We start from the raw sequence: 22,987 nt of genomic DNA, 5'->3' as shown, positions 1-22,987 counted from the left end.
TGGTGAACCTTTGTTATGGGGCCAGAGCAATGAAAATCACTTTCAGACAACCAGTGTCAGTGGGCAGGAGATGGCCTGCGCAGTGTGAATAATGGTAAGGACGTGCTCGGTGGAATGGCCCGTGCTGGTTCTGTGAATACTTTCTGAATATGTAATGAAAGTGAGCATACCTTCTGCACCAGGGATCCTTTAAAAGCTCTTGAGTCATAACAAAGATGATTTTTCTGCTCTGGCTTATGCTTCTGACGATGGATTCCAGCTCAGAAATTCCAACTTCGGAGTCCCTTTCCTCCAAACAAAACTGGAACATAGTTTGGTCATGTTGCTCCAAGGGTAACAAATAGTTGTTGACCCAGTCAATGTCATTTTTGGCATGAATAATGTAAGCATCGTACTCAAATTGAATTTCCTGGTGGTCTATCTCCCTAAACCCAAATATCCGGTTGACAGAAAAGTTCCAATAGAATTCTAACCTCCATCCTTGAAACTGAATCAGAAACACAGTGAATATGATGCCAAGTATAAAGCTACTACTGATTATGAACGCACCTGCAAAAGGGGCGACATCTTTGCAGGGAGATATGTCAAAAGCGACAACAGTTCGGTTGTGGTAACTCGGCGGAGTGTTGCAAATGTACTGACTCTTTAGGTCAGGGATGCTGCTGTTGGTCTTATTGAGCCAGGTAACAAACCAGGAAATACTTTCACAGGTGCAGTCAAAAGGATTAAATCCCATGTACAGAGCTGTTAAGTTATTAAATGCTTGGTTAAAAACATCTTTTTCGACAGATGTAATCAGATTTTTCTGCATGTGTAGCAATTTGAGAGACTGCAGGTCATTAAAAACAACACCTGGAAGAATGTTCAAGTTGTTTGAGCTTAAATCTAAAACACTGAGTTTATACAATCCTTGGAATGCTTTCTCCGGGAGCTCGTCTAACCCATTGGATTGCAAATCAAGCATCTGGAGCTCCGTCATACTGTTTAGATAAAGAACCGGGCCACCAGGATTAATGCCCTTCCAGAGCCGTGCCAAGTTATTGTGTTGCAATTTTAAAACTTGAAGCTGCCGAAGCTCCCGGAAGACATCTTTATCCAAATTGGCTAAATTATTGTTGCTCAGGTCAAGGACAGTGAGGTTCTGAAGTGGATCAAATGGCGAGGGTTGAGAGTTCAACGAGACGATATTTGACTTGCTGAGCATCAAGACTTTCATAGAAGGGACATGAACAAACGATGAGGAGATCAAAATCAACTTCGAGTTATATGACAGGTATATCTCCTCTACCTCATTGAGACCTCGAAATTCCTCTCCCGTCAGGGTCTGAGCAATGGAATTGAGGCCTATGTCCAGTTTTTTCAACTTCTTGAACCAGGAGAAAGCTCCGTGCTGCAGTTTTGAAATTTTTGTTTTTGTCAGGTTTAAATTGACAAGGGGAGACTCAGCGAGGGACACAAAAGTTTCATTTCTGACAGTTTTTAAATCGACCAAACAGTTGTACAGGCTTAGATATTTCAGACTAGTCAGGCCGGAGAAAGTATGCGCCCTTATGCCTGCTATACTGTTGTCCTCCAGATTGAGTTGCACCAAGTTTTTCAACCCCTGAAATGAGTAATCATCAATGAGAGATTCTGCGTCAGGCTGGCTGCCTTGTCCTCTGAGGCCTTTCTTCAAGTTCAAGCACTTCAGATTTTCCAATCCAGCAAATGTTTTGCGGCTGATATGACTGATGCTGTTATTTTCCAGGTACAGGTTCTCTAAATCATGCAACCACTGAAATGGATTACCCTGCAGCGTAGTTAACTTGTTGTTGGACAGATCCAAGGATATCAAGTTTGTTTTGTTTAATCCAGCAAAGGTATTGGCCTGTATTTTCAGGTGAGTGTTCCTCAAAGAAAGCTCAATGATGTCAGTCCCTGATAATGCTTGACTGAGCTGCTCAGTGGCATTTGGATGGAGAAGAACATTGTCCAAAACTAGAACGTGTAAACTTCCAAGTGTGTGGAAACAGTTAGGTTCAAACTGGAAAAGAACAAAGAGATACATTGTTTATTAATAATAATAATAATAATAATAATAATAATAATCTTTATTATTGTCACAAGTAAGCCGACATTAACACTGCGATGAAGTTACTGTGAAAATCCCCTAGTCACCACATCCCCTAGCCCCCCCCATCTTCGGCTACACGGAGGGAGAATTCAGAAGGTCCAATTCACCTAACAAGCACATCTTTCCGGACTTGTGGGAAGAAACCGGAGCACCCGGAGGAAACCCAAGCAGACACGGGGAGAACGTGCAGACTCCGCACAGTGACCCAAGCCGGGAATCGACCCCAGGTCTATGGTGCTGTGAAGCAACAGTGCTAACCACTGTGCTACCATGCCGTTTATTTCCACTGGCATCATTCTGAGCAATGAACACAGGATTAGTCCTGGGGGACTGGAGGATGCAAACGTGATGCCGTTGTTTAAGAAAGGGGCAAAGGATAACCCAGGAAACTACAGACCTGTCAGCTTGACATCAATAGCGGGGAAACTAAAGGAGGCCATAATACAGGATGAGATAAATATACAATTACAGAAAAATAAGTTAATACTAGACAGTCAACATGGTTTTGTCAAGGGCAGGTCATGTCTGACAAATTTAATTGAGTTGTTTGATGAGGTGACCCGGCAGTAGATGAGGGTAGTGCTGTGGATGTTGTATATTTGGACTTTCAGAAAGCATTTGATACAATGTCACATGGTAGATTGGTTAGCAAATTAAAAATGTTTGGGATTGATGGGTCCTTGACAGCATGGATTAGAAGTTGGCTAAGAGATAGGAAACAGAGGGTAGGGATAGATGGGCATTTCTCAGACTTGAGACAAGTTGAAAGTGGTGTTCCCCAGGGCTCAGTGTTGGGATCCTTGCTTTTTCTGATTTCTTTAAATGATTTAGAGGTGAGTGTTGAGGGCAAAATTTCTAAATTTGCAGATGGTACTACATTGTGAGGATGATGCTGAGTGACTTCAGAGGGACATTGACAAATTGGCCAAATGGGCAGACACCTGGCAGATGAATTTTAATGCAGCGAAATGTGAGGTAATGCATATTGGGTTGAAGAAAAGTGGGGAGACAATATTGGCTCAATGGCACAACTTTGAGCGGAGTACAGGAGCAGAGGGACCTCGTGGTTCAAGTGCATAATTCTTTGAAGTTGGCCAGTTGAAACAGTTGTTAAGGAGGCTTATAGGAGGATCCTTGGGTTTATAAATAGAGACATAGAGACATAGAGTATAATAGCAAGGAAGTGATGTACACCTCTACAAATCATTGGTCAGACCACATTTGGAATATTGTGTTCAGTTCTGTACACCTTATTAAAAGACAAAGACAAAGAAAATTACAGCACAGGAACAGTTCCGTCGGCCCTCCCAGCCTGCGCCGATCTAGATCCTTTATCTAAACCTGTCTTCTATTTTCCAAGGATCTACTTCCCTCTGTTCCCCGCCTGTTCATATATCTGTCTAGATGCATCTTAAATGGTGCTATCGTGCTCGCCTCTACCACCTCCGCTGGCAAAGCGTTCCAGGCACCCACCACCCTCTGCGTAAAAAACTTTCCACACACATCTCCCTTAAACTTTCCCTCTCTCACCTTGAAATCGTGACCCCTTGTAATTGACACACCCACTCTTGGAAAAAGCTTGTTGCTATCTACCCTGTCCATACCTCTCATAATTCTGTAGACCTCAATCAGGTCCCCCCTCAACCCCCGTCTTTCCAACTAAAACAATCCTAATCTACTCAACCTTTCTTCATAGCTAGCACCCTCCATACCAGGCAACATCCTGGTGAACCTCCTCCGCACCCTCTCTAAAGCATCCACATCCTTCTGGTAATGTGGCGACCAGAACTGCACGCAGTATTCCAAATGTGGCCTAACCAAAGTCCTATACAACTGTAACATGACCTGCCGACTCTTGTACTCAATACCCCGTCCGATGAAGGCCAGCATGCTGTATGCCTTCTTGACCACTCTATCGACCTGCGTTACCACCTTCAGGATACAATGGACCTGAACTCCCAGATCTCTCTGTACATCAATTTTCCCAGGACTCTTCCATTGACCGTATAGACCGCTCTTGAATTAGATCTTCCAAAATGCATCGCCTCGCATTTGCCTTGATTGAACTCCATCTGCCATTTCTCAGCCCAACTCTCCAATCTATCTATATTTTGCTGTATTCTCTGACAGTCCTCCTCGCTATCTGCAACTCCACCAATCTTAGTATCATCTGCAAACTTGCTAATCAGACCACCTATACCTTTGTCCAGATCATTTATGTATATCACAAACAACAGTGGTCCGAGCACAGATCCCTGTGGAACACCACTAGTCACCTTTCTCCATCTTGAGACACTCCCTTCCACCACTACTCTCTGTCTCCTGTTGCCCAGCCAGTTCTTTATTTTAGCTAGTACTCCCTGAACCCCATACGACTTCACTTTTTCCATCAACCTGCCATGGGAAACTTTATCAAACGCCTTACTGAAGTCCATGTATAAGACATCTACAGCCCTTCCCTCATCAACTAACTTTGTCACTTCCTCAAAGAATTCTATTAGGTTTGTAAGACATGACCTTCCCTGCACAAAACCATGCTGCCTATCACTGAGAAGTCTATTTTCTTCCAAATGTGACTAGATCCTATCCCTCAGATCTTCTCCAACAGTTTGCCTACCATTGACGTCAAGCTCACAGGTCTATAATTCCCTGGATTATCCCTGCTACGCTTCTTAAACAAAAGGACAGCATTAACAATTCTCCAGTCCTCCGGGACCTCACCCGTGCTCAAGGATGCTGCAAAGATATCTGTTAAGGCCCCAGCTATTTCGTCCCTCGCTTCCCTCAGTAACCTGGGATAGATCCCATCCGGACCTTGGGACTTGTCCACCTTAATGCCTTTTAGAATACCCAAAACGTCCCCCTTCCTTATGCCGACTTGACCTAGAGTATTTAAACATCCATCCCTAGCCTCAACATCCGTCATGTCCCTCTCCTTGGTGAATACCGATGCAAAGTATTCATTAAGAATCTCACCCATTTCCTCTGACTCCACGCATAAATTCCCTCTTTTGTCTTTGAGTGGGCCAATCCTTTCTCTGGTTACCCTCTTAAGGAAGGATGTTAAAGTCCGAGAGAGAGTGCAGAGGAGATTTACTAGAATTATACCAGGAATGAGGAATTTTAGATGCAAGGAATGATTGGAAAAATTGAGCTTGTTCTCCTTGGAGCAGAGAATATTAAGAGGTGACCTTATTGAGGTGTTCAAAATTATGAATAGTTTTGACAGGGTAAATAAGGATATTCTGTTTCCCTAGTTGGTATGTCAGTGACTAGAGATCACAATTTCAACATGGTCAGCAAGATAGCGAGGAGTGAGATGAAGAGAAACTTCTTGACTCAGAGAGTTGCTGGGATTTGGAAAGCGCAGCTTGGGAGAGTGGTGGAGGTGGATTCCATAGGAGGTTTCAAAAGAGAGCTGGATATATATTTGAAAGTGATTAATTTGGAAGGTTATAGAGGTACGGCTGGAGAATGGGACGAGCTAGGTTGCCGTTTTGGGCGCTAGTGTGGACACAATGAACCAAATGGCCTCCTTCTGTGCTGTAAATAACAAAACATAACAAATAAGAGTACAAATAAAAACAAATTGAAAATAGGAGCAGTAATAGGCCATTCACCCCTCGAGCCTGCTCCGCCATTCATTATGATCATGACTGATTATCCAGCTCAGTAGCCTGTTCCCACTTCCCTCATATTCTTTCATTCCTTTAGCTCCAAGAGCTATAAATAACTAATTCATGTAAACATACAATGTGTTAGCCTCAACTGCTTGCTGTGGTGAGAATTCCACAGGCTCACCATCCTCTGGATGAAGAGATTTCTCCTCATCTCAGTCCTAAATGGTTTGCCCCATATCCCCAGACTGTGGCCCCTGGTTCTGGACTCCCCCGCCATTGGAAACATCCTTCCTTCATCTGCCCTGTCTAGTCCTTTTAGAAATTTATACGAGATTCCCCCTTCATGCTTCTACACTCCAGTGAATATAATCCTAGTCGACTCAATCTCTTCTCATACATCAGTCCCACCATCCCAGGAAGGAGTCTGGTATTTCTGTTTATATGGTACCACATCACACCAAAAGATCTCAAATTTGTTGCTCTGCCTAAGTAACATTACATCCATTGAAGTATGTACAAAAGTATATATTTTAAAAAAAATTTTGAGTGCCCAATTATTTTTTTTCCAATTAAGGCGCAATTTAGCGTAGCCAAACCACCTAAACTGCACATCTTTGGGTTGTGGGGGTGAAATCCACGTAGACATGGGGAGAATGTGCAAACTCCACATAGACAGTGACCCAGGGCCGGGATTCAAACCCAGGTCCTCAGCGCCGCAGTCCCAGTGCTATCCACTGTGCCACATGCTGCCCTCCCAAAATTATATTTTAAGTATATAAATATACGTTCTCCTATCAGATTATTTCAAATAATCTATGTTAGGAAAGAGTTAATGTTCCCTTGTACTTAAGTTGGAATTTTAATTGCTGTGGTAGTCTGTGCAGAACTCTTGATCCAGGACGCTTTCATGGCAGGTATGCTGTCCTCCCAAATCAGCCAGCGATTGCTGGAAAAAGACACCCTAGGCCTCCAGGAGGCACGGGCCCTTGCAGGTTCCCTGGATGTGTCCTCCAGAAACGCCCGCGTTTATGTTCCCGACCGCGTGGCAGCCCCCTGGGCAGCGTGGAACCCCTCCTCAGCCGACCCCGAGACATCCCCCATCCCCCCCACAAGCTTGTGCTGCAAAGCGGCCTGGCAACCCCGGGGGGGGCCCCGCTGCTACTTTTGCGGGCAGGCCAAGCACCCCCGGCAGCGCTGCCCGGCCCGCGGGAGGGATGCGGTAAAAAGGGCCACTTCATGGTGGCATGCCAGGCCCGTGCGGTCGCCACGGTCTCCGGCGGCAAATGCGGACCGCCACCACAAACCTCTCCATGGTCCCCGTTCGGCCGGCGGGCGCCGCCATCTTCCTACTCCAGGGCCACGTGCGGCCCCCAGGTGCCACCATCTTGTCCCGCGGACGCCACGTTCGATGGACGGGCGGCATCATTTTGTGCACCCCCAGCCATGTGCAAACAATGGGAGCCGCCAACTTGGATGGACTCCCAGGACCCCAACTCGGCTGACTGCATACCGCCCGAAGAGAAGCCTCAACTGCTGAGATTAGCCTCGGTGACCCTGGATCAGCCCCGGCCTCGAACACTCAACTGCTACAACAACAGTACTAATCAACGGGCTCGGGATATCCTGCTTAATCGACTCTGGGAGCACGGAGAGCTTCATACACCACGACAAGGTAAGGCGCTGTTCTCTCCTCGTCCACCCCGTTAATCAAAAAATCTCTCTGCCTCCGGTTCCCACTCAGTAGAGATAAAGGGGTTTTGTAGCAAACCTCACAGTCCAGGGAAGGGAGTTAAAAAAATTACCGGCTCTCTGTCTTTACCCACCTCTACGCGGTCACACTCCTAGGTTTAGACTTCCAGTGTAATCTTCAAAGTCTAACTTTCAAATTCGGCGGCCCTATACCCCTCACTGTCTGCGGCCTCGCGACCCTCAAGCTCGATCCGCCTTCCCTGTTTGCAAACCTCACCCCGATTGCAAACCCGTCGCCACCAGGAGCAGACGGTACAGTGCCCAGGATCGGATCTTTATTGTCAGAGGTCCAAAGGCTACTGAGCGAAGGAGTCATTGAAGCTAGCAACAGTCCCTGGAGAGCTCAAGTAGTGGTGGTAAAGACTGGGGAGAAGCATAGGATGGTCATCGACTACAGTCAGACTATCAACAGGTTTACGCAGCTGGATGCGTACCCTCTCCCCCGCATATCCGACCCGGTAAACAGGATCGCGCATTACAAGGTCTTCTCCACGGTGGATCTTAAGTCCGCCTACCACCAGCTCCCCATCCGCACTAGTGACCGCAAATACACTGCCTTCGAGGCAGATGGGCGGCTCTATCACTTCTTAAGGGTTCCCTTCGGTGTCATCAACGGGGTCTCGGTCTTCCAGCGCGAGATGGACCGAATGGTTGACTCGTACAGTTTACGGGCCACATTCCAGTACCTCGATAATGTCACCATCTGCGGCCACGACCAGCAGGACCACGACACTAACCTCCGAAAATTCCTCCAGACCGCAAAGATCCTTAACCTTACATATAACAAGGATAAATGCGTGTTTAGCACCGACCGCCTAGCAATCCTCGGCTACATAGTGCGAAATGGAGTTATAGGCCCCGACCCTGAACGCATGCGCCCCCTTATGGAGTTCCCCCTCCCTCATTGCTCCAAGGCCCTGACGCGCTGCCTAGTGTTTTTCTCTTACTATGCCCAGTGGGTCCCCAACTATGCAGACAAGGCCCGTCCCCTGATCCAATCCCCAGCTTTTCTCCTGTCGATAGAGGCCCGCCAGGCCTTCAGCCGCATCAAAGCAGACATTGCAAAGGCCACGATGCACGCCATCGATGGGTCCCTCCCCTTCCAGGTCGAGAGCGACGCGTCTGACGTAGCTCTGGCGGCCACCCTCAACCAAGCGGGCAGACCCGTGGCCTTCTTCTCACGTACCCTCCATGCTTCCGAAATCCGCCACTCCTCAGTCGAAGAGGCGGCCCAGGCCACCGTAGAAGCTGTGCGACATTGGAGGCATTACCTGGCCGGCAGGAGATTCACTCTCCTCACTGACCAACGGTCGGTTGCTTTCATGTTCGATAATGCACAGCGGGGCAAGATTAAAAACGATAAGATCTTGCGGTGGAGGATTGAACTCTCCACCTACAACTACGAGATCTTGTATCGTCCCGGGAAGCTAAACGAGCCTCCTGATGCCCTGTCCCACGGCACATGTGCCAATGCACAAGTGGACCGCCTCCGAGCCCTCCACGAGGACCTCTGACCCTGGGGTCACTCACTTTTCCACTTAATCAAGACCTGCAACCTGCCCTACTCCATCGAGGAGGTCAGGACAGCCACCAGGGACTGCCAAATCTGCGCGGAGTGCAAACCGCACTTCTACCGGCCAGAGAAAGCGCACCTGATAAAGGCTTCCCGTCCCTTTGAACGCCTCAGCATGGACTTCAAACGCCTCCTCCCCTCCACCGACCGCAACATGTACTTCCTGAATGTGATTGACGAGTACTCCCGGTTCCCATTCGCCATCCCCTGCCCCGACATGACCGCAACCACCGTCATCAAGGCCCTCCATAGCATCTTTGCACTGTTGGGGTTCCCCGCTTACATACACAGTGATAGGGGGTCCTCCTTTATGAGCGACGAACTGCGTCAATTCTTGCTCAGCAAGGGCATCGTCTCGAGCAGGACGACCAGTTACAACCCCCGGGGTAACGGACAGGTAGAGAAGGAGAACGGAATGGTCTGGAAGACCATCCTACTGGCCCTACGGTCCAGGAATCTCCCAGTCTCCCGCTGGCAGGAAGTCCTCACGGATGCCCTCCACTCCATCCGGCCACTGCTTTGTACCACAACCAACCAAACACCTCACGAACGTCTCCTTGTCTTCCCCAGGAAGTCCTCCTCTGGATCCTCACTCCTGACCTGGCTGGCAGCTCCCGGAACCATCCTGCTCCGAAAACACGTGCGGGCACACAAGTCGGACCCGTTGGTCGAGAGGGTCCATCTTCTCCACGCTAACCCCCAGTACGCCTACGTGGCGTACCCCGACGGCCGGCAAGATACGGTCTCCCTACGAGACCTGGCGCCTGCTGGAGCCCCACACACACCCCAGCCACCAGTCCCACCCTCCCTCCCACCAGTGCACCTTACAGGTGGATCGGTCCTTCCGCCTGCCCCGTCTACACCCCCCCACCCAGCGATGCTCCCCGCAGACGCTCTCTTCCCAGGTCAACCGTTTTCCCCACCAGCGGCGTCTAGGGGTGTTGAAGCTGCCACAGAGATCGAGGCCACGCTCCCGGAGTCACAGACACCCGAGCCTCCACCGGAGTCACCACCGAAGCTTCGACGACCAGGGCCCCCGATCGACTGATTGCTTCATTTTAAATTGACACTTCCACCCTCAGAAAAAGCCTCTGACTATCCACCCTGTCTATGCCTCTCATAATTTTGTAGACCTCTATCAGGTCTCCCTTCAGCCTCTGTCTTTCTGTGAAAAAAATCCTAGTTTATTCAACCTCTCCTCATAGCACGACCGGCACAAAAAAAACACCATTACCTCAGTTAGCTTGTTGGATGACAAATCTAGCTGGTACAATGTGGTGTTCTTGAGGAAGTCAAAATCGTTGTTCCTTAATTGTGTGATTTTGTTTGCGGACAGCGCCAGTCTTTGCAGCTTCTCCAACTGCAGCTGAGTTCCCAGTTTTCCAGAAACCAGTTTATTGTGAGAGACGTCGAGGACCATCAACTCCTTAAAAAAGAAGAGCACAGTCAAGCTGGAGCAGAATAAATTTAAACATTACTCATTCCCACCTTGTCAGATCGCCGCTCAAATTCGCCTCATGGCAAGAGGTCGGATTTCTTGGCCTTTGCCAACACCTAATTACAAAACTCACGAGAAAGATCTGAATTACAAAGCACACACACACACACACACACACACGTTGTTTCAGCGCATCCCAGAGTTTTCTGGCTCCACCTGGTGGTGGCTGGAAGTTAGGCTGCGCTTGGAGTGGACACTGAACTGGGAGGGAGCATTCCCAGTCTCCTACCTCACTTTCTTGTAGATGGTCTTCCTGTCTCTGCTATTCACGTTCTCTACTTTTCCTATTTCTTTTTTTAACTATCTCCTCTTTTTATTCTGTGAGATTCCAGGTAATTCCTCTAGTTTATTTCCTTTGTTACGGCTCTAGTTAATTGTCTGTTATTTCAGAATTGCTGCAGTAACATCAACCGGTGTCTTTTTTAGCACAAATGCTGCCCCATCGACTCAGCATTTTCAACAGTTTTTCTTTTCTGAAGTTTTCACTTTCTAATAAAGGGGCAGCACAGTGGTGTACTGGTTAGCACTCGTGCCTCATGGTGCCGAGGATCTGGGTTCGATCCCGGCCCCGGGCCATTGTGTGTGTGACTTTTTGCGCACTCTTCCCGTGTGTGCGTCGCTCTCACCCCCACAACCCAAAAGGATGTGCAGGGTAGGTGGATTGGCCCTTAATTGGAAAGAAAGAAAGAACTGGGTACTCTAGATTTATAGGGCAGCATGGTAGCACAGTGGCTAGCACTGTTGCGTCACAACGCCAGGGTCCCAGGTTCGATTCCCTGCTGGGTCACTGTCTGTGTGGAGTCAGCATGTTCTCCTGTGGATTTTCTCCGAGTGCTCCGGTTTCCTCCCACAGTCCAAAGTTGTGCGGGTTCAGTGGATTGGTCATGATAAATTGCCCTGTAGAGTCCAAAGGTGAGTTGGGGTTACTGGGTTATGGGGACAGAGTGGAGGTGTGGATTTAAGTAGGGTGCTCTTTCAAGGGCCGGTGTAGACTCGACTGTAAGTTCTATGATAACTCATACTGTTACTTTATGTTTGCTGCCAATACAATGCTTTTAAAAAATTAATTTGAAGTACCAAATTCATTTTTTTTACCAATTAAGGGGCAATTTAGTGTGACCAATCCATCTACACTGCACATCTTTGGGTTGTGGGGGTGAGACCCATGCAGACACGGGGAGAATGTGCAAACTCCACACGGACAGTTACCCGGGTCCGCGGCGCCATGAGGCATCAGATCCTGAACATGAAATGAATCAGAAATGTAATTAATTATATGTGGTCTTCACAGGTCTATGCAAGTATACAGCTCCACCAAGTGGCTGTGAGTAGAAACAGCAACACCCTTGGTACAGCAGTTCCCACATACTGCCAGTAGATGGAAGTGTAACATTTACATAGCGACAAAATGACAATTGCAATGCCAGGTCCATTGCGTGACATGCATGTTTAAACCCCAACATGATTTGTGAAACAAAAATCTGCCAATTAAGTGCAGATTTCTACAGTGATTTTACTGGATTCATCCATTCCTATCCTTGCCTCACAGCCATGGCCGCATTTCAGGGTAATTCAATGTATGCAAAATGCTTTGGATTGTTTCTGAGTGATGTAATGAGACGCTGACAATACAAGCCATTCCTTTTCCCTGAATGAGGGAATCAACACATGCCAAGTACACGTGTCACTTCCAGCTTTCGATACTGCTGTCACGCTTGGCACTTACAAAGAAACGGTGGAGGGGGGAACCAGCTTTCCAACAATATAATTACAATTTAAAGCAAATCTCTGAATAATCTTAACAAAGCATTCCAATCAGAAGTGCCTCTAGTGGTTTGAACATTATTGCAACTCCTTAGTTTGGTTACTGTCAGATAATTGCTTTTTCTCAGCTATGAACTCAATTCAGAGCCTGCAGGCGGGTATGCTGCACACTCAGCCATGTGTTTTACAGGGGGCTACTCAACTCTGGATCATCTCTGTAATATCCTGAACGGGACGTATGGGGTGGGACTGACTATCTTCCCTGTGGCCCCCGTGGAGTACGGGCTCCCCCGCTGAGGGGTGGGGCAACTCCATTTAGCATTGCATAAAAATTCGACCAGTAAGGCACCGACCAGATAGAGACCGGGTAGGGAGCTACCGGGAAGTCTATATACTGTAATTGTAAATAAATCAAAGTTCTTTATTTTACTTGATGTGGACTCCTCGTGTCCTTATTAAAATCCCCGTCACTAGTACCCAAAGCTAAGACTCCCTGTCAAAATGAATGAAGCTGGTGTAATAACTTTGGCTCACCAGCTAGGTGACTGGCAGCTGCGTGGCTGCCAGTCAGCATCTGGGTCCCCAATTGTTTTTTCCAGGTCATGTGACCCTATAGACCAATCGCCCCTTAAAAGGGGCCAGAGACCACATCCCTCCCCCTCGAAGTCCCTTTATACAATGATAACAGCTCAACTCCACAGTCCCCCAATAAATGTAACATTTAACCCATTCAGATAGTCCAGCATAGATTTAGTCTCTCTGGTTGTTTCCGCTCTCTGGCACAGGGTGTATCTACACTGACTTGGGTGCTTCTGCTGGGTACTTTCTGCACAAACTGGTATCTACTCAGGTACTGGCAACTCTGTCTCATCTGTTTCCGTGGTGACGGCAGGCTCTCCTGCCACAGGTTGACGCGGTGCTTCACTACTCAGAAAACCAACAATATTTCCTGCTGGCAATATGGTTTCAGGCTACAACACTGGCTGCTGGGACAACTCTCATCCATGTAAGTGGTCCATATGTTTCCTGACAATTCTGTCTTGTACATTCACTTCGTACGACAGCGGTACTGTCCTGGATACAACAACTCCTGGGACCCAGCTTGGTACGACCTTCCTGACATACACTGGTCCATCAATTGCAAACGACCTTTGCTTTGCCTGCATCATGGGTTTTCTTTTGACTGTTCTGACTGGCCTCCACATGCCCTGGTAAAACTGGAAAGCTTGGACTTAGTCTCATCCTAAGAGGCCGGCCCGTTAATAATTCCGCTGGAGGCACTCCTATCGTAGAAGGCAGAGTTATCCGGTACCCTAGAAGAAATTGAGACATTCTGCTTTCCAGAATCGCACCTGACTACTTTTTAAGACCTGCCTTGAAGGTTTGGACCGCTTGTTTAGCCAATCCATTGGTTGCCAGTTGGTATGGCGCAGTCCGGATATGCTTGAAAGAGTGGATTTCTGAAATTCGGCACTCGTGAAGGCCATTGCATTATCCGACACGATTACTTCAGGTATCCCATGGGACGCAAAAAACTGACGCAATTTCTCAATGTGGCATGCGACGCCAAGGACCTAATTTCAAATACTTCCATCCCGTTTGAGTGGCCATTTATCAGGATCAAAAATATCATGCCCAAAAATACCCCACATAATCAATGTGGACACACACCCATGACCGACCGGAGCAATCCCAATGGTGCAAAGGGTTGTAGCAGGAAACTTCCGTTGCAACTGGCACCGATCGCAGTGTTCCACTAATCTCTCAATGTCAGTGCCAGGCCACCAAACATAACTCCTGGCGAGAAGATTCATTTTTGACACACCTGGTGGGCACTATGTAGTTCAGCCAAAAGCAACTCCCTTCTTGGTACAGGGACGATACTCTTGCTCCCCAAGGTATGATGTCGTCTTCACAACTTGATTCGTCTTTCTGAATACAATATGGCCTCATCTCTTCAGACACTGACTCAGTGATCCATCCTGTTAATATTCTGTGCTTCACTTTGGACAACAACGGGTCTCTGCTGGTCCAATACTCGATTTGCTGGACGGAAACTGCAGCGTATCCAAGAAGTTTCGTGCCATCACAATTTCCTGGGTACTGGGGGTGGGGGTTTGCTACATTCCCAGGCAATGGTAGGCAACTCAGTGTATCCACATTTGCCATCTACGTCCCAGGCCGGTGTTGCAATGTATACTCGTCTGCTGGCAAGATTAATGCCCAAGGCGGAATCCTTACTGATGAGTTTGGTGGAATAGCCTTGTCTTCCTTAAACAGGGGGGGGGGGTCACGTGATGTGACTGCGGCAGCGTCTGCGTTTTCACGAGCTCTGGTTCTGCTCGCTTTATAATCCTTTATTTTATCCTCGTGTACATTTCATAATTGTCTTTTTTTGAGCTATATGTCTTGCGCTATGTCCCTGGAAGATCCTGACTGGAGTTTTGCGATGAGGAGCCAAGTTAAATTGTAAAAATCCTCGTTTTAACTCTGACAGGTGGAGTTGGTTGGGATGGGGCCCAGCTTGCCGAGGAGTTGTTGCTGATGAGTGGGCGTTTTCCCCGATGGTGCTGTGTGAGCAGGTGTTTTCCCTGGCGGTGCTGTCGTGAGCAGGCGTCTGCCACGGCTGTTCTGTGGTGAGCGAGCATTTGCCCCGGCGGTGCTGTGGTGAGTGGGCATTTACCCCGGCAGTGATGTGGTGAGCGGGCATTTTCCCTGGCGGTGCTGTGGTGAGCAGGCATTTTCCCTGGCGGTGCAGTGGTGAGCGGGTGTTGCCCTGGCGGTGCTGTGGTGAGCGGGTGTTGCCCCGGCGGTGCTGTGGTGAGCGGGTGTTGCCCTGGCGGTGCAGTGGTGAGCGGGTGTTGCCCTGGCGGTGCTGTGGTGAGCGGGTGTTGCCCCAGCGGTGCAGTGGTGAGCTGGTGTTGCCCCGGCGGTGCAGTGGTGAGCGGGTGTTGCCCTGGCGGTGCAGTGGTGAGCGGGTGTTGCCCTGGCGGTGCAGTGGTGAGCGGGTGTTGCCCTGGCGGTGCTGTGGTGAGCGGGTGTTGCCCCAGCGGTGCAGTGGTGAGCTGGTGTTGCCCTGGCGGTGCAGTGGTGAGCGGGTGTTGCCCTGGCGGTGCAGTGGTGAGCGGGTGTTGCCCCGGCGGTGCAGTGGTGAGCTGGTGTTGCCCTGGCGGTGCAGTGGTGAGCGGGTGTTGCCCTGGCGGTGCTGTGGTGAGCGGGTGTTGCCCTGGCGGTGCAGTGGTGAGCGGGTGTTGCCCTGGCGGTGCAGTGGTGAGTGGACCTTCACCCCGGCGGTGCAGTGGTGAGCGGGTGTTGCCCCGGCAGTGCAGTGGTGAGCGGGTGTTGCCCTGGCGGTGCAGTGGTGAGCGGGTGTTGCCCCAGCGGTGCAGTGGTGAGCTGGTGTTGCCCTGGCGGTGCAGTGGTGAGCGGGTGTTGCCCTGGCGGTGCTGTGGTGAGCGGGTGTTGCCCTGGCGGTGCAGTGGTGAGCGGGTGTTGCCCCGGCGGTGCAGTGGTGAGTGGACCTTCACCCCGGCGGTGCAGTGGTGAGCGGGTGTTGCCCCGGCAGTGCAGTGGTGAGCGGGTGTTGCCCTGGCGGTGCAGTGGTGAGCGGGTGTTGCCCCGGCGGTGCAGTGGTGAGTGGACCTTCACCCCGGCGGTGCAGTGGTGAGCGGGTGTTGCCCTGGCGGTGCAGTGGTGAGCGGGTGTTACCCTGGCGGTGCAGTGGTGAGCGGGTGTTGCCCTGGCGGTGCTGTGGTGAGTGGACCTTCACCCCGGCGGTGCAGTGGTGAGCGGGTGTTGCCCTGGCGGTGCAGTGGTTAGCGGGTGTTGCCCTGGCGGTGCAGTGGTGAGCGGGTGTTGCCCTGGCGGTGCAGTGGTGAGCGGGTGTTGCCCTGGCGGTGCAGTGGTGAGCGGGTGTTGCCCTGGCGGTGCAGTGGTGAGCGGGTGTTGCCCCGGCGGTGCAGTGGTGAGCGGGTGTTGCCCCGGCGGTGCAGTGGTGAGCGGGTGTTGCCCTGGCGGTGCAGTGGTGAGCGGGTGTTGCCCTGGCGGTGCAGTGGTGAGCGGGTGTTGCCCTGGCGGTGCAGTGGTGAGCGGGTGTTGCCCTGGCGGTGCAGTGGTGAGCGGGTGTTGCCCTGGCGGTGCAGTGGTGAGCGGGTGTTGCCCTGGCGGTGCAGTGGTGAGTGGGCCTTCACCCCGGCGGTGTTGGGTGTATCGGAATGATGGCCCCCACTGAAAATGTTGTTATAGATGGGGATCTCGGCTCTATGACGCAGGTCTTTGGAGCTCACTTTGAGGAACTGCCAGGTGTCTTTGGGAGAATGGTGGAGGCCCAGGAGAGAATCCTTGTATTCGATAGACCAATTTTTCCTGGGAGGGGCCCACCATTGATTCGTTCACACCCTGCTGCTTGGCGTAACGTTTATCCTGACGGCTTTGGGAGGAAGGGGCTGGACAAGGAGTGTTCGTGAGCCCAGCCCCGGGCGAGAAGTGGCGATTGAGTTTGAAAATTAGCTGCCATGCTTTAGTAATCTTTATTTGGGGTTTGGACTTATCAGGTTCGACAGAGCACAGTGTGTCCGGTCTTTGAGGCCTGAAGACGGTTGGGCCCTCCCTGACTACTGGTCCTACATTATCCTGTTCTTGATGCTCGTCATGAGGGGTTTAGGGTGGCCGATCGTGTTGAGTCATCTCCCCCGGCCAGGGCCTACGCTATGGATCACTTGGATACTGGGGCTTCAGCAAGGTGGAAGTGAAGGTGCTTCGTTTGTTGCTATCCGTGAAGATCCTGAGGGGTATTCCAACAATCCTGCCATGGCTTTGGTCTTTTCGAGCAACATAGATGGTACTATTATCCGGCGAGAGTGAGCGCAAGGGCGAGAGTCACCCGTTATTCTATTCTCACAAACATCATATTGAGTCGATTATGTGAAATGCCTGTGCAGTTTTACTCCTTATTCTTAATTCATAGAATTTACAGTGCAGAAGGAGGCCATTCGGCCCATCGAGTCTGCACCGGCTCTTGGAAAGTGCACCCTACCCAAGGTCAACACCTCCAGCCTATCCCCAAAACCCAGTAACCCCACCCAACACTAAGGGCAATTTTGGACACTAAGGGCAATTTATCATGGCCAATCCACCCAACCTGCACATCTTTGGACTGTGGGAGGAAACCGGAGCACCCAGAGGAAACCCACGCACACAGGGGGAGGATGTGCAGACTCTGCACAGACAGTGACCCAAGCCGGAATCGAACCTGGGACCCTGGAGCCGTGAAGCAATTGTGCTATCCACAATGCTACCGTGCTGCCCATTATGTGTTATAATCCTTCCGGTTATGGGAAGGGAGAGTATCTCGTTTATAATCAAGGCTAGTGGAGCTGCGGTAGGGTGGTGGGTGGATGGTTGGTGTGGAGTTGGATGATAGGGTTGGTTAAGTCCTCACTGAGATTGAGGATAGTCACCCCCAGTTAGAGATTACTGTATCTGGTCTTTATTTTGTTTGTTTATTATTTTGCATTTAAGAGTCCGTGCCTTTCTCCTTTGGTGGCCTGGGCAGACTATGTATCCTGGAGAGAACTGGGTCCCTTCTGACTCTTCCTCGAGGTTGGTGTGTTTTTTATGGGGCCTTTTTTTCCTTTTGTGCTATCAGGAAGAATTGAGTGGCGGTGCGGCGGAGGTGGGTTTGATTAATCCTTGACTGATTTGTTGAAGAGAGAGACTGTTTGCCATGCCTCTACATTGTTGAAGCCCTTCCCTCGTGTGGAGGTAGGTTTGATGCGGGAGTTAGGCACCCTCCTCCAAGTGGTTTCCCTGAGTGTCCTCCTCATTGTGGTTGGGTTTTCCATGTGGAAGCAGTGTTTATATCTCTTTGAGGCAGCATCGCCGTGTCCCTTAATATCCTTCTTGCCATGATGTGCAGTGCTAGATAATATTCCTGGCTCAGCTTGGACTTTCTTCCATTAATGTTTGTTTTTCCTTCTTCTCTTCACCTGTGTGAGCAGTGTGCTGTTACATATCCTGTTCCAGTCGGGTGGTCTATGGGTGGTTCCCCTATTGTACCTGAGGGAGGGATTCGGCCACACTTGCAGGGCGTCAATTATTGGGTGTCTTGTTGATTCCTCTTCTTTTCAGTGATGGTGTCTCCCTGGCTGAGGGTGGTGTAATCTTTTTAGTGTAAATGGGGGAGGAGGGGGGGGGGGGTGGCTGGTGAAGGGCAGGATCGGCTGGGGTGTGGGTTTTTGGGTGTGCTGGAGGTCCTGGGGGTTCTGACTCCTGTGAGTCAGAATGTGCTGGGCTAGTCCATAGAATCCCTACTGCCATTCAGCCCATCGAGTCTGCACCGACCCTCTGAAAGAGCACCCCACCCAGGCTCAGTCCCCTGCCCCATCACTGTAACCCCGTGCATTGACCATGGTCAATCCACCTATCCTGCACATCTTTGGACTGTGGGAGGAAACCTGAGCTCCAGGAGGAAACCCACGCACACACGGGGAGAATGTAAAAACTCCAATTTAAGCCTATAGTGAATATCTGAGATCATTTTTTATTCTCTTGCTTTGATCTTTACATTAATCTTAACCCAACAATGATCACGCTTTGATTGAATAATCAGTAGTGACCCGATTTTCTAGTCCTTGCTTTCCATACGGACCAACACAACTGGGATTTACACTAAATCCTTTTCCCCCCACTTTTTTCAGGTAAAAGACGAAAATTAGTTCTTTTTTGTTGTGGTCAGAGGTACTGTTCCACTGCATTCTTTGACCCATGAGCTACAGACCAAGTCGCCGAGTGATTTTATCTGGTGTGGTCATTTGAAGCATCACAGAACATAGAACAGTACATCACAGTACAGGCCCTCCAGCCCACGATGTTGTGCCAACCATTTATCCTAATCTAACATCAACCTAACCTACACCCCTTCCATTTACTGCTGTCCATGTGCCTGTCCAAGAGTCGCTTAAATGTCCCTAATGACTCTGACTCCACCACATCTACTGGCAGTGCATTCCACACACCCACCACTCTCTGTGTAAAGAACCGACCTCTGACATCTCCCCTATACCGTCGTCCAATCACCGTAAAACTATGCCCCATCGTGGCAGCCATTTACACCCTGGGGAAAAGTCTTTGGCTATCCCCTCTATCCATGCCTCTGATCACCCTGTGCAACTCTATCAAGTCACCTCTCTTCCTTCTTCGCTCCAGTGAGAAAAGCCCGAGCTCCCTAAACCTTTCGTCATAAGACATGCCCTCCAGTCCAGGCAGCATCCTGGTAAATCTCATCTGCACCTTTTCCAAAGCATCCACATCCTTCCTATAATGAGGCGACAAGAACAAACAAAGAACAAAGAAATGTACAGCACAGGAACAGGCCCTTCGGCCCTCCAAGCCCGTGCCGACCATACTGCCCGACTAAACTACAATCTTCTACACTTCCTGGGTCCGTATCCTTCTATTCCCATCCTATTCATATATTTGTCAAGATGCCCCTTAAATGTCCCTATCGTCCCTGCCTCCACTACCTCCTCCGGTAGTGAGTTCCAGGCACCCACTACCCTCTGCGTAAAAAACTTGCCTCGTACATCTACTCTAAACTTTGCCCCTCTCACCTTAAACCTATGCCCCCTAGTAATTGACCCCTCTACCCTGGGAAAAGCCTCTGACTATCCACTCTGTCTATGCCCCTCATAATTTTGTATACCTCTATCAGGTCGCCCCTCAACCTCCTTCGTTCCAGTGAGAACAAACCGAGTTTATTCAATCGCTCCTCATAGCTTATGCCCTCCATACCAGGCAACATTTTGGTAAATCTCTTCTGCACCCTCTCTAAAGCCTCCACATCCTTCTGGTAGTGTGGCGACCAGAATTGAACACTATACTCCAAGTGTGGCCTAACTAAGGTTCTATACAGCTGCAACATGACTTGCCAATTCTTATACTCAATGCCCCGGCCAATGAAGGCAAGCATGCCGTATGCCTTCTTGACTACCTTCTCCACCTGTGTAGCCCCTTTCAGTGATCTGTGGACCTGTACTCCTAGATCTCTTTGACTTTCAATACTCTTGAGGGTTCTACCATTCACTGTATATTCCCTACCTGCATTAGCCCTTCCAAAATGCATTACCTCACATTTGTCCAGGTTAAACTCCATCTGCCATCTCTCCGCCCAAGTCTCCAGACAATCTAAATCCTGCTGTATCCTCAGACAGTCCTCATCGCTATCCGCAATTCCACCAACCTTTGTGTCGTCTGCAAACTTACTAATCAGACCAGTTACATTTTCCTCCAAATCATTTATATATACTACAAAGAGCAAAGGTCCCAGCACTGATCCCTGTGGAACACCACTGGTCACAGCCCTCCAATTAGAAAAGCATCCCTCCATTGCTACCCTCTGCCTTCTATGGCCTAGCCAGTTCTGTATCCACCTTGCCAGTTCACCCCTGATCCCGTGTGACTTCACCTTTTGTACTAGTCTACCATGAGGGACCTTGTCAAAGGCCTTACTGAAGTCCATATAGACAACATCTACTGCCCTACCTGCATCAATCATCTTAGTGACCTCCTCGAAAAACTCTATCAAGTTAGTGAGACACGACCTCCCCTTCACAAAACCGTGCTGCCTCTCACTAATACTGGACACAATATTCCAACTGTGGTCTAACCAGGGTTTTATAAAGCTGCAGCAAAACCTCACAGCTCTCAATCCCCCTGTTAATGAAAGCCAACACACCAAACACCTTCTTTACAACCCGATCAACCTGGGTGGCAACTTTGAGGGATCTATGTACGTGGACCCGAAGATCCCTCTGTCCCTCCACACTTCCAAGAATCCTGCCTTTAACCCTGTATTCAGCATTCAAATTCACCTTCCAAAATGAATCACTTCACATTTATCTAGGTTGAACTCCATCTGCCACTTCTCAGCCCAGCTCTGCATCCTGTCAATGTCCTGTTGTAACCTGCAACAGCCCTTGACACTGATGTGTTATATGAGTTGGTTTAACACTGACTGCAACTGGGTGCAGTGAGACGAGAAACAGGCTTCCGACACAGGAGATGGTCCAACACTGTTTTATTGAACCTGCTGATTGCTGTACATAATCTGCTGTGGGTTGACACTCTATTAATCTAAACTGATAACCTCTCTCTCGCTTGACCAGACTGGCTCTCTGTCACATGGAGACAGTGCTCACTGCACTGTGCACCCGGACTATCTCTGTAGCTGTATCCAGTGAGAAGAGACAGAGTCTTGATGCCTCGTGTGTTTTATAGTGGTGGTGTCCCCTGCAGTGTCCTGTCTGGTGATTGGTTGTTCTGTGTCCTGTGTGTTTATTGGTTATTCTGTGTGTCAGTCACTGCCTGTCTGTATCTCATTTTATACATGAGTCGATATTATGACAGACGCTATCTACAACTCCACCAACCTTCGAGTCATCGGCAAACTTACTAACCCACCCTTCCACTTCCTCATTCAAGTCATTTATAAAAAACACAAGAGCAGAGGTCCCAGAATAGATCCCTGCGGGACACCACTGGTCACCGACCCCCAGGCATAATACTTTGCATCCACTACCACTCGCATTCTTCTTTCGGCCAGCCAATTCTGTATCCAGACAGCCAAATTTCCCTGTATCCCATGCCCCCTAACTTTCTGAATGAGCCTACCATGGGAAACCTTATCAAATGCCTTACTGAAATCCATATACACCACATCCATTGCCCGACCTCCATCAATGTGTCTCATCACATCCTCACAAAGAATTCAAAGAGGCTTGTGAAGCATAACCTGCCCCTCACAAAGCCATGCTGACTATCTTTAATGAAACTATGTTTTTTCTAAATAATCATAAATCCTATCTCTCAGAATCCTTTCCAGTATTTTGCCCACCACAGACGTAAGACTGACTGGTCATTAATTCCCAGAGATCTCCCTATTTCCTTTCTTGAATAGGGGAACAACATTCGCCTCCCTTCAATCATCCGGTACTACTCCAGTGGAGAGTGAGGATGCAAAGACCATCACCAACGGTGCAGCAATCTCCTCTGTTGCTTCCCGTAGTAACCTTTTGTATATCCCGACTGGTCCAGGGGACTTATCTACCCTGTGCCTTTCAAAATTTCCAGCACATCCTCCTTCTTAATATCAACCTGTTTGAGTGCATTAACCTGGTTCACGCTGTTCTCACAAGCAACAAAGTCCCTCTCTCCAGTGAATACTGAATCAAAATATTCATTTAGGGCCTCCCCTATGTCCTCAGACTCTAGGCACAAGTCCCCTCCAATATCCTTGATCGGCCCTACTCTCACTCTGATCATCCTTTTATTTCTCACATAAGTGTAGAACGCCTTGGGGTTTCCCCTAACCCTTCCCACTTGGGAGTTTTTCGTGCCCACTTCTAGCTCTCCTAAGTCCATTTTTGCGTTCCTTTCTGACTACCTTTTAATCCTCTAGAGCAGTGGCAGTTCCTTACTTCCTCAACCTTACGTAAGCTTCCTTCTTCCTCTTGACTAGAAGCTCCATTTCTCTTGTCAGCCAAGGCTCCTTCATCTTACCATTCCTTCCTTGTCTCAGTGGGACAAAACTATCCAGCACTCGCAGGCGCCCCTTAAACAACCCCCACATTACTGTTGTGCATTTCCCTGAGAACATCTGTTCCCAATTTTTG

At 49.3% G+C, this 22,987-nt stretch overlaps 1 protein-coding gene across 4 annotated transcripts in view; it reads right to left on the bottom strand.

Moving 5' to 3' along the window:
- LOC140429210 (toll-like receptor 3) overlaps nucleotides 1-22,987 on the bottom strand; it is a 46,843-nt gene that overhangs the window by 9,670 nt on the left and 14,186 nt on the right. For all 4 annotated transcript variants that reach the window (XM_072515923.1, XM_072515925.1, XM_072515926.1 and 1 more), the window contains 2 exons: nucleotides 10,290-10,481; nucleotides 171-2,023 (listed from right to left, as the gene is read on the bottom strand). In XM_072515923.1, the coding sequence (XP_072372024.1) occupies nucleotides 171-2,023; nucleotides 10,290-10,481 (2,045 nt within the window). The remainder of the gene's footprint in view (nucleotides 1-170; nucleotides 2,024-10,289; nucleotides 10,482-22,987) is intronic.

Source organism: Scyliorhinus torazame, chromosome 9 (assembly GCF_047496885.1).
Source record: "Scyliorhinus torazame isolate Kashiwa2021f chromosome 9, sScyTor2.1, whole genome shotgun sequence".
Classification (NCBI taxonomy): domain Eukaryota; kingdom Metazoa; phylum Chordata; class Chondrichthyes; order Carcharhiniformes; family Scyliorhinidae; genus Scyliorhinus; species Scyliorhinus torazame.
This window is presented reverse-complemented; position numbering and strand designations above follow the sequence as displayed.